General features: G+C 43.7%; 1 protein-coding gene across 1 annotated transcript; it reads left to right on the forward strand.

The window, feature by feature from the left end:
* Positions 1-238: 238 nt before the first annotated feature.
* Positions 239-12,739, forward strand: LOC149276704 (tau-tubulin kinase 1-like; the record flags this gene model as incomplete). Its single annotated transcript, XM_089503384.1, has 11 exons — positions 239-346; positions 563-710; positions 1,279-1,352; positions 2,282-2,422; positions 3,022-3,126; positions 7,833-7,898; positions 8,074-8,166; positions 11,116-11,241; positions 11,629-11,783; positions 11,889-12,108; positions 12,567-12,739. Coding segments are annotated over exons 1-11 (1,409 nt in total), but the record flags the coding sequence as incomplete, so codon positions are not given.
* Between the last annotated feature and the right edge of the window lie 280 nt (positions 12,740-13,019).

The raw sequence follows: 13,019 nt of genomic DNA on the forward strand, positions 1-13,019 counted from the left end.
TCGCCGGTGGGAATGGCTGTGTTTGCTGATGATTTTGTGGTGGAAGGAAGTGTTTGGGGTTCTTTGAGAGTCCGACGAGTTCTTTCGGCAGTCTGCAGCCCCTTGGTTTTGGGGTAACAATTGTGTTTTAGGGGCCCGGGTGCTGATCACCCTCTCTCTTTTTTTTTTTTTTTTTTTTCCTCCCCAGGTCAATGTCTCTTTTAGGTCGGGGGCCGGCCGGATCCTGTCTGGGTGGCCCATGCAGTGTATAGCTGCGGTCATCAGGGACGAAGGAAACATGAGCGGGGGCGCAGAGCAGGCCGACATCCTGCCCGTCAGCTACGTGGTCAAGGACCGCTGGAAAGTGGTGAGTAAATGAGGACTGCGATACCCCCCCTGCTGCGATAGAGTGCCCCCTGCTGCCCCCCCACGGATACCGACACACACACTACGCGCATGTTATTCCATATAGACCGCGCATTGTGACGCGGGACGTGTCCATGACTCAGACTTACTGGGCCGCAGTACTCAGACCGGCTCAGGCCGGGGGACTCTGGTGATTACCGGTGCTTTCTCCTTACAGCTGAAGAAGATCGGAGGCGGGGGGTTCGGGGAGATCTACGAGGCGATGGATCTGCTGACGCGGGAGAACGTCGCCCTGAAAGTAGAATCCGCTCAGCAGCCGAAACAAGTCCTGAAAATGGAGGTGGCCGTGCTGAAGAAACTGCAAGGTCCGTGTCAGTCCCGAGGGGTATTTCACTCAATAGCAGTCACGTCTGTCTGTCTGTAGTCCTCGCTGCCTCTCTCTGTCTGTAGTCCTCGTCGTCTCTCTCTCTGTCTGTAGTCCTCGCTGTCTCTCTCTGTCTGTAGTCCTCGCTGTCTCTCTCTGTCTGTAGTCCTCGCTGTCTCTCTCTGTCTGTAGTCCTCGCCGCCTCTGTCTGTAGTCCTCGCCGCCTCTGTCTGTAGTCCTCGCCGCCTCTGTCTGTAGTCCTCGCCGTCTCTGTCTGTCTGTAGTCCTCGCCGCCTCTGTCTGTCTGTAGTCCTCGCCGCCTCTGTCTGTAGTCCTCGCCGTCTCTGTCTGTGTCTTTAACCTGTTTGCAGAGACCCCCGGTGGGATGCGTGTGTGAGCTGTATGGTTAATGTGGTTGTGCTTATAGTCCCCTAGTGGGTCGCAGACGCAGACCGGTTGCAGACGCAGCGGCAGCTCTCAGACAGTCTCGCGTAATGATTGCCTGTCTCTCTGTAAGCGCCTGTCTGCTGCCCTGCTCCACGTCTCACGCTCCATGTCTGTCTCCCCAGGGAAGGACCATGTCTGTCGGTTCATCGGCTGTGGAAGAAATGAGAAGTTTAATTACGTGGTCATGCAGCTCCAGGTAATAGAAAGCTGCAACGTGTGATAACAGGACAGGTTCTATATACACAGAGCATGAACACAGGACAGGTTCTGTATACACAGAGCATGAAAACAGGTCAGGTTCTGTATATACAGGGCAGATCCTATCTGTATATATTATATATGGCGCGTGATAACAGGACAGGTTCTGTATATACAGGGCAGATCCTATCTATATATATATTAAATATGTCACGTGATAACAGGACAGGTTCTGTATACACAGAGCATGAAAACAGGACAGGTTCTGTATATACAAGGTACGATTACAGGTCAGGTTCTATATACAGGGAAGATTCTATCTATATATATTATATATGGCGTGTGATAACAGGACAGGTTCTGTATATACAGGGCAGATCCTATCTATATTATATATGGCGCGTGATAACAGGACAGGTTCTGTATATACAGGGCAGATCCTATCTATATATATTATATATGGCGCGTGATAACAGGACAGGTTCTGTATATACAGGGCAGATCCTATCTATATATATTATATATGGCATGTGATAACTGGACAGGTTCTGTATACACAGAGCATGAAAACAGGACAGGTTCTGTATATACAAGGTATGATTACAGGTCAGGTTCTATATACAGGGCAGATTCTATCTATATATATTATATATGGCGCGTGATAACAGGACAGGTTCTATATATACAGGGCAGATCCTATCTATATATATTATATATGGCGCGTGATAACAGGACAGGTTCTGTATATACAGGGCAGATCCTATCTATATATATTATATATGGCGCGTGATAACAGGACAGGTTCTGTATATACAGGGCAGATCCTATCTATATATATTATATATGGCGCGTGATAACAGGACAGGTTCTGTATGTGGTATATGGTCAGATACCCCCATTCATTCTCTGTTGTCTCTTTAACCACAGGGTCGAAACCTGGCAGATCTCCGGCGAAGCCAACCAAGGGGCACTTTCACAATGAGCACCACCCTGCGTCTTGGCAAACAGATCCTGGAATCCATTGAATCCATTCACTCCGTGGGCTTTCTGCACCGGGATATCAAGCCGGTGAGTGTTGGATCTGTTTCACCCACTGAGCCTACAGGATCCCACCTCACTGCACCCACTGAGCCTAAAGGATCCCACCTCACTGCACCCACTGAGCCTACAGGGTCCCACCTCGCTGCACCCACTGACCTACAGGATCCCACCTCGCTGCACCCACTGACCTACAGGATCCCACCTCACTGCACCCACTGACCTACAGATCCCACCTCACTGCACCCACTGAGCCTACAGGGTCCCACCTCGCTGCACCCACTGACCTACAGGATCCCACCTCGCTGCACCCACTGACCTACAGATCCCACCTCACTGCACCCACTGAGCCTACAGGGTCCCACCTCGCTGCACCCACTGACCTACAGGATCCCACCTCGCTGCACCCACTGACCTACAGATCCCACCTCCCTGCACCCACTGACCTACAGGATCCCACCTCGCTGCACCCACTGACCTACAGATCCCACCTCCCTGCACCCACTGACCTACAGGATCCCACCTCGCTGCACCCACTGACCTACAGGATCCCACCTCGCTGCACCCACTGACCTACAGGATCCCATATCGTGTTTTGTAAATTGTTTTTTTACCGAAATCTCTTCCAGTCTAACTTTGCCATGGGGCGCCTGCCCTCTACATACCGGAAATGCTACATGTTGGACTTTGGCCTGGCCCGGCAGTACACCAACACCACCGGAGAGGTCCGGCCGGTGAGTACCGGGGGCGCGGAGCTATTTTATGTAACACCCCTCCTTACCGTGGAGACCCACACAAACATACATGCAGATACACGCCGCGCATACATACATACATGCAGATACACGCCGCGCATACATACATACATGCAGATACACGCCGCGCATACATACATGCAGATACACGCCGCGCATACATACATGCACGCAGATACACGCCCTCCCCACAGGGTCCATCCCTGGGGGGTCAGCAGCGGCATGGCTACCTCTAAACAGCAAACTGAGGTAGGGAAAGGGAACAGGTAAAAGTGGGTGGGGCTAGAAGGTTTTAGGTGGATATGGAGTAGGTGGGGCTTGACAGGGATTGTGTGGCCCTGGACAGGGACTAGGTAGGGCTGGGCAGGCAATGGGTGGCCCTGGGTAGGGAGTGGGTGGAGCTTGTCAGGGAATGGGTGTGGCTGGGCAGGGAATGGGTAAAGCTTATCCATCAGGTACGCACCACTTCACATCAGCCCCCAGGCACCAATCTCTACCCATCACAGAGATACCACCAGCGAGACCTCTTCTCCCCCAGCCGGGGGTAACAGTCCAACTCCCATCACACTCAGCGCTTGCACTGGTGCTAGAGAGCCGGGTATCAGGGCTCGGAGGAGGGCAGCGTGTGCAGCGAGTGCCGTGTCCGTATTACTCATGTGTCCCTTTGATTTGCTGAATTGTTTTCTTTTCCTTCATTGTTTTCTTTTTGTTTTTCAGTTTATTTTTCGGGCCCTTGCGTTGCAGTTTAATTTGGCCCCCGGGAACGCTGAGTGTGAGTCTCCAGCCGCCGGCCTTTTATTTTGCTTCTTCCACCATGTTTAGTTTTTTCGCTGTTTGTGCCCGAGGCGTGTGGCGTGTCTAAAGGCGTGTAGTTACCCCACGTTATATGTCATGTTTATGGGGTTTCTGTCCTTTGTATGTACGGCGTGTGTTCGTTCCCATGTTTGCGTGCGATGTGAGTATCTTGCATGTGTGGCCGTGTCTATTACATACAAAAGCTTGTTTGGGTTGTACAGAGAAAGATAAAAATGATATTAAAAAGTCAGATTAAAATAACAGCCGATTTAAAGCGAGATTAATGTGTTAATAATAATATATTCATAGTGCCCTCGGTAGCAGCCCAAGTGCCCAATATATACTAATCTATTCTTTTGTGTAAAAACAAACATTTCTGGGTAGGTTGTAAAATGATACATTCTGCTGGTCCGGGGGCTGCCCCCCCTGAATACCCTCCCTCCCAGCCACGCTCTGGGAAAATAATATATAAATATTATAGATAATAGGAGTAAATATAATTTCTATTCTGTACGCATCCTGTTTATTTATCAGATACGTATCTATAGAATCTATAGAATGTTAATACATTAAATATTATATACCATACATGTTAATACATTATATATCGTACGTGTCTATAGAATGTTAACACATGATATATAGTATATATCGTACGTGTCTATAGAATGTTAACACATGATATATAGTATAGTAGGTATCTATAGCATGTTAACACATATATATCATACGTGTCTTGTTAGGGATATTAATGAGACAAAATAGGCAAAACCAATATTTCGTCACACACGCAAAATAACGACGCTACCAGATATTGTAGGACCACATCCACAATATTAATTTAAGGAGATACCCTATATTTTATCTCCGATCCTAAATTCTTACAGATCGCCGAAAATTATAATTCAAATTAGATAGATATCGCCACGATAGTCAATAAAAATATTATTTATTGTAAACACAATTTATAAAATATCTATACGAGTCACACAGTGCATAATGTAAAACACAAAATTCTTAAAACATGTAAAAAATAAATCAATTCAAATACAGTATATTATCGATAGTTATCAATATGAATTACCACTTTGAGTCTAACACACAATTTCCATTCCACTCAGCAACCAAAATAATAATAATCAGGGCAATAATAAAATATCACTTACTCACTTTATATATTAGTTCAACTAATATGACATAATAGGAGTATTAGTGAAGTTCCTAATAGATGCAAATAATGTCAAACTTCATCTACAGGTAAAAATACCTTTTCATTATTGTTATTATCACGGGTTATAAGCTGCAGTCTCACAAGCCGTCATATACAATAATGCAATATATTATTTCCCAGAAACAGGGAATTCTATACGAAGAAGACAAAATTCATCTCTATTCAGAATAATAAAACCATTATATTTACCACCACTTGTTGCTGTTGTCCAACTGGTCCTTGTAGAAATTAATCCAGATTCATTGTCAAGAAATTAAGTGGGAAAGAATATAACTTTCTACAAATTATATAGGTTAGGACTCCAAGTAACTCTAAGAGTGAAATATGGTGCCAGGATCTTAAGATTCCAAATCTCTGGGGTAAATTTGGTGAATAAGTCCGTCAGGGTCTGTCTGTTTCAGGGTGCCTTTGTTTTTAGGGTGAATCCCTTAGCGTGAGTCTTAGGGTGAGTCTTTCAAGGTGGGTTCCAGGATGAGTTTTTCAAGGTGGGTCCCCTTAATTATTCAAGACATAAGCTTTTAAAGACAGGGCTCATTATCATAGCCTCCACCTCTTGATTGGAATTCTCCAATCATAACGGTGGGTTTTACCCATTATAATTAGGATTTTTACTCATATTTACACCGTTCTAATTTCTTAATTTACCTGCGAGAGACGCTCTGGTCTGAGAAATAACTTAAGACCGTTACATATGTGTTTGGAATTTATCCTTGGTCACTTTATCTTTAGATGTTACCTCCTAGATAGTAAATCAGGTCTTTGTAGTCACCCATATCTCCAGACGTTGCCTCCTAGGTAGTAAATTATGTTTTGGGGGTCTTAAGACGTATCCCCCATTCCAATTTACATTCCTAAGGATATGTAGTGTCTACTCCTTAACTTTCTCATGGAAGATAACGTTAATTGGATCATATATACTGAAGCATCTATATACATGAATACTCCTTTGTTCTCAATTATAGAGGAACAAAGACAGAAATAATCACTATATGATTAAGTAAAATAAAATGGCTTTGACTCCATTTTGTGCTCATGTAAAATACAGAATATATAGAATGCATGTTTTCCCTCATAAAATATCTGACAGTCTATAGAATGTTAACACATATCGTACATGTCTATAGAATGTTAACACATGATATATAGTATATATCGTATGTATCTATAGCATGTTAAAACATAAAATGTAGAATATATCATAGGTAGAATATATCATAGGTGTTTATAGAATGTTAATATATCATATATAGTATAAATCGTACGTATCTATAGAATGTTAACATATAATATATAGGAGAAATCCTATATGTATGTATGTATGTGTGTGTGTATATATATATATATATATATATATATATATATATATATATATGTGTGTGTGTGTGTGTTTTGATGTGTAGGTCTGCATGTAGTTGTGTGAGTGGTATGTTTGTGTGAATGCTGGACATGTGAGTATAAGGGAACGTGCCGCCTGTGGCAGATGCCAACCTCTCAGACGGTGGGGTATTTCCTTATGGAGCACATTATCAGGAGCCAGGGTGCGTTTTCTCATTCAGGAAAAGTGGGGTAATAAATGTATCGCACAGGAAGTTACAATCAGACATCACACAGGAAGTCTGTACAGAAACGAGTCACACAGGAAGTCTATACAGAAACGAGTCACACAGGAAGTTACAATCAGACATCACACGGGAAGTCTATACAGAAATGTATCACACAGGAAGTTACAATCTGAGAACACACAGGAAGTCTGTACAGAAACAAGTCACACAGGAAGTTACAATCATACATCACGCAGGAAGTCTGTACAGAAACAAGTCACACAGGAAGTCTATACAGAAACGAGTCACACAGGAAGTTACAATCAGAGATCACACAGGAAGTCTGTACAGAAACGAGTCACACAGGAAGTCTATACAGAAACGAGTCACACAGGAAGTTACAATCAGAGATCACACAGGAAGTCTGTACAGAAACGAGTCACACAGGAAGTCACAATCAGACATCACACTGGAAGTCTGTAGAGAAATGTGCGTTGATGTATCGCGCAGGAAGTAATTATGGAAATATTACACTCATGAGACAGCTCGTGACCCTCCCTCACACAGAGAGTCCGCGCAAGAGCTCACTTACATGTCGACTCATCACAAAGATGAGACATTTCTGTACAGGTACGAGCTGCTGATGTCACTTTCCCCAAATCCTCCATTTAACGGTTCTGTACTCTGTGTCCGCGAATTAAACCGAGCAGTACGTCTGTATTAATGAATTCATGTGTATCCCACGAGAGCAGCCATCTCTCAGGATCTGTAGGTTTATTCCTCCCCATTAAGTTATTCTTCTCATCCCCTCCGGTATAAGTTGACTTGAAAGAAGAAAGAGGGACATCAGAAGAGGTAACTGTTCTGCTGCTTTTGCCACCGATCTCAAAGAGTCCCTTACTTTACGCCCAGTATCCCCCATCGGATGATAAAAAGGCCACATTCTGGGCGGGTTTCATTAACGCTGCGATGGGGGCCATTCCCTTTAATCATAATAACCGGAGTGTAAGCATCCGCCGCGTCACAGCGGAATAAAGGTTTCTGGACTGGATGGGGCAGCACGGGCCGGCACTTGCCTTGGGGGCTAATCTGGTCTTCACTTTGTGCCCCTCTCGCAGCCTCGCAATGTCGCTGGTTTTCGGGGCACAGTCCGCTATGCATCAGTGAACGCGCACAAGAACAGGGTGAGTAACTGGGCTCAACCCCTTACCCCTGCTGCAAAAATAGCCCTTTACCCCACACCCTGTGTTGCTATGACACCCGTACACCTCGCCCCCACCTCCGGTTATAACGCCGGCAGTGCCCTTCTTGTCCTCATGATGTCATGTATTATGAGGTCCTCAATGCTTCTCGTTACAGGAAATGGGGCGACACGATGACCTGTGGTCTCTTTTCTACATGTTAGTTGAATTTGCTGTTGGACAACTGCCCTGGAGAAAGATCAAAGATAAGGTCAGAGCTATGTAATATACCCTATAGCTTAATATTATACCCTATGATGTAGTGTGTACATATAGTGTAATATACCCTATAGCTTAATATTATACCCGGTGATGTAGTCTGTACATATAGTGTAATATACCCTATAGCTTAATATTATACCCGGTGATGTAGTGTGTACATATAGTGTAATATACCCTATAGCTTAATATTATACCCGGTGATGTAGTGTGTACATATAGTGTAATATACCCTATAGCTTAATATTATACCCGGTGATGTAGTGTGTACATATAGTGTAATATACCCTATAGCTTAATATTATACCCAGTGATGTAGTGTGTACATATAGTGTAATATACCCTATAGCTTAATATTATACCCAGTGATGTAGTGTGTACATATAGTGTAATATACCCTATAGCTTAATATTATACCCTATGATGTAGTGTGTACATATAGTGTAATATTATACCCGGTGATGTAGTGTGTACATATAGTGTAATATACCCTATAGCTTAATATTATACCCAGTGATATGGTGTGTACATATAGTGTAATATACCCTATAGCTTAATATTATACCCAGTGATGTAGTGTGTACATATAGTGTAATATACCCTATAGCTTAATATTATACCCTATGATGTAGTGTGTACATATAGTGTAATATACCCTATAGCTTAATATTATACCCGGTGATGTAGTGTGTACATATAGTGTAATATACCCTATAGCTTAATATTATACCCGGTGATGTAGTGTGTACATATAGTGTAATATACCCTATAGCTTAATATTATACCCAGTGATGTAGTGTGTACATATAGTGTAATATACCCTATAGCTTAATATTATACCCAGTGATGTAGTGTGTACATATAGTGTAATATACCCTATAGCTTAATATTATACCCTATGATGTAGTGTGTACATATAGTGTAATATTATACCCTATGATGTAGTGTGTACATAAAGTGTAATATACCCTATAGCTTAATATTATACCCAGTGATGTAGTGTTTACATATAGTGTAATATAACCTATAGCTTAATATTATACCCAGTGATGTAGTATGTACATATAGTGTAATATACCCTATAGCTTAATATTATACCCAGTGATGTAGTGTGTACATATAGCGTAATATTATACACTCTGATTTAATATTATACACTATAATGTAGTGTGTCATAATATACCCTATCATGTAATATTTTACTCTGTGGTGTCATATAGTGTCATACCTGTTAGGGATATTAATGAGACAAAATAGGCAAAACCAATATTTCGTCACACACACAAAATAACGACGCTACCAGATATTGTAGGACCGCATCCACAATATTAATTTAAGGAGATACCCTATATTTTATCTCCAATCATAAATTCTTTCAGATCGCCGAAAATTATAAGTCAAATTAGATATATATCGCCACGATAGTCAATAAAAATATTATTTATTGTAAACACAATTTATAAAATATATATATGAGTCACACAATGCATGATATAAAACACAAAATTCTTAAAACATGTAAAAAATAAATCAATTCAAATACAGTATATTATCGATAGTTATCAATATGAATTATTACTTTATGAGTCTAACACACAATTAATTTCCAGTCCACTCAGCAACCAAAATAATAATCAGGGCAGTAATAAAGATATCACTATCTCTCTAATATTAGTTTAACTAACATGACAAATTAAAATAATTGAATTGTGTCTAAGAGTATTAGTGAAGTTCCTAATAGATGCAAATAATGTCAAACTTCGTCTATAGGTAAAAATACCTTTTCATTATTGTTATTATCACGGGTTATAAGCTGCAGTCTCACAAGCCGCCATATACAATAATGCAATATATTATTTCCCAGAAACAGGGAATTCTATACGAAGAAGACAAAATTCATCTCTATTCAGAATAATAAAACAATTATATTTACCACCACTTGTTGCTGTTGTCCAACTGGTCCTTGTAGAAATTAATCCAGATTCATTGTCAAGAAATTAAGTGGGCAAGAATATAACTTTCTACAAATTATATAGGTTAGGACTCCAAGTAACTCTAAGAGTGAAATATGGTGCCAGGATCTTAAGATTCCAATTCTCTGGGGTAAATTTGGTGAATAAGTCCGTCAGGGTCTGTCCATTTCAGGGTGCGATCTTTAAGCTTTTAAAGACAGGGCTCATTATCATAGCCTCCACCTTTTGGTAGGAATTCTCCAATCATAACGGTGGGTTTTACCCATTATAATTAGGATTTTTACTCATATTTACACCGTTGTAATTTCTTAATTTACCTGCGAGAGACGCTCTGGTCTAAGAATTAACTTAAAACCATTACATATGTGTTTGGAATTTATCCTTGGTCACCCTAATCGCCAAATGTTACTTCCTAGATAGTAACTCAGGTCTTGGTAGTCTTCCCATGGATCCCCCATTCCAAGTTCCATTTCTAAAGATATGCAGTGTCTTCTCCTTAACTTTCTCATGGAAGATAACATTAATTGTATCATATATACGCTGAAACATCATTATACATGAATACTCCTTTGTTCTCAATTATAGAGGGAACAAAGACAAAAAGAAATAATCACTATATGATTAAATAAAATAAAATGGCTCTAACTCCATTTTGTGTAAAATCACAGAATATAGAAATACATGTTTTCTGTGATAAAATATCTGACATACCCTATAGCATAATATTTCCTATGTCACAGTCAGTGACCGTGAATGACTCGGGGGGGGGGGGGGGAGCAAGGGCAGTGAAGCCGGCTCCGTTAATCCTGAGAAGCCTTCATATCGCATTTAATTAAAAAAAAACAAAAAAACACGGCTGTCGTTTAATGAAAATGACATTTTAGCGTTATTGGCGGCCGTGGCATTTATTGCGCATGCGGCGTAATCGACGTCCCCACCGTGCAGACTCCTGTCTTCTTCCATTACAGGAACAGGTTGGGATGATTAAGGAGAAATATGACCATCGCATGCTCCTGAAACACATGCCTTCGGAGTTCCACCTCTTCCTGGAGCACATATCCACTCTGGACTACTTCACAAAGCCAGATTACCAGGTACTTGACTAATGAGATAATAGAGCCCATCCTGCGCGTGACTGCGGCCCGCACTCTGTACCCCCAGAGAATGTGCCCCGATGGCTGTAACTCTGTATTTAGATGATATGCCTTAACGTGACGGGTGTTAATGCTGCGCTTGGCCAAACCTCATTCATCTGAGTGCTCGTCTTGTATTGTTTTCCCGCGGTTTAATAAAGTTTGTTCATTTAGTTATGGCCGCCGCAGTCCTTTTTCACGTACCCTTTGATATGGATGCTGACGGTGTGGAATCCATTAGTATTTTTACTGGAAGCTGAACGCATCTCGTGCCGGTGCCGGCCGTGTGCATGGGGATGTATGTAGCGTGCAGTTGGCATGTTCTACGTCTGACTTTGTCTCCTGCAGATGATCATGTCGGTATTTGAGAGCAGCATGAAGGAACGAGGGATCACAGAGAATGAGGCCTTTGACTGGGAGAAAGGAGGGACAGACATCTTGCTGTCCACCAGCACATCCACCCCGCCGCAGCAGAACACTCGGCAAACGGCCGCCATGTTTGGGTGAGTCATGTGGAGATAAGTCATGTGACTTCAGGCTGACACGGACTGCGTTAGGGTTATTGGCACCTTCAGTGTTTGATTTCGTGAACATTTTTACCCCCCCAGGGTGGTTAATGTGACCCCCGTGCCCGGTGACCTGTTGCGGGAGAATACTGAAGATGTCCTGCAGGGGGAGCATCTGAGTGACCAGGAGAATGCCCCTCCGGTGCTCCCAGGCCGACCAGCTGATCTCACCAGCCAAGTGCCCAACGCAGGATTTAATGACACAGAAATGTGGGAGGAAACAGATGTGAATCGTAACAAGCTCAGGATCAGCATTAGCAAGGTGCCGGGACCCCCCCCCCCCGCGCATGAACCCCCGAGCGCCCCTCACGGCTGCCCCCCCCAAATCCCTAACTCCTTCTGTATGAAGATCCCCAAATCCCTAACTCTCGTATGTGGATCCCTCCATGCCCCTGACCCCCAGTTCACTAAACCCCCTGCTGTATGATAGTCCCCCTCCGTCACTGACCCCAAATCTCTAACCCCTGCTGTATAAGGGTCCCCACAGACCCCCAAATCACTAACTCATGCAGTACGAGTATCGCTCTGCCACTGACCCCCCAACTCACGGATTGCTGCTGCATGAGGGCTACCTGCCACTGACCCCCAATTCACTAAACCCACTGCCAATGAGCCCTCCCACCCACTGTCCACCCCAAGAGCAGTTTGCCCTCTGGCTGCCCAGAAATGGGGGGCTTCATTGTTGTAGATGTGTCGACGGCTTGTTCTCTGTGCTTGCAGACACAGTGCCTGATGGAGGAGGATCACAGTCGCGGAGGGTGTCCCAGCTCCCCGGTCCGGGCTCCTCCAGAGTCCCCCACAACCCAGGCTCGTTCCTTGCGCTACCGGCGCGTCAACAGCCCAGAGTCTGATCGCCTGTCAACCGCAGACAGACCGGAATTGCCAGAAAGAAGGTAAGACGGCCGTGTGAACGGTATACATCGGGGCGAAATTCTGTGAACGGGGGCGCCGTTCCGCACCACACCGCACCGCTCCACACGGCATAGCATCGCTCCGCTCCGCACAGCACCGCTCCACACCGCACCGCGCACCCACCTGTGTAACTTTATTCAGAGACCAGCCTCCTGCCAGAGCTGGTCCTTGAGGCAACGTCTGCTTCGGAAGCGGAGGGAAAAACAAGGGTGGCGCAGGGCATTGCTGCGGGGCCCCTCAAGTGCACCCCTCACCTTGTGG

The sequence above is a fragment of the Sceloporus occidentalis genome, unplaced genomic scaffold (genome assembly GCF_023333645.1).
Source record: "Sceloporus occidentalis isolate IW3139 unplaced genomic scaffold, rSceOcc1.0.p SCAF_231, whole genome shotgun sequence".
Classification (NCBI taxonomy): Eukaryota; Metazoa; Chordata; class Lepidosauria; order Squamata; family Phrynosomatidae; genus Sceloporus; species Sceloporus occidentalis.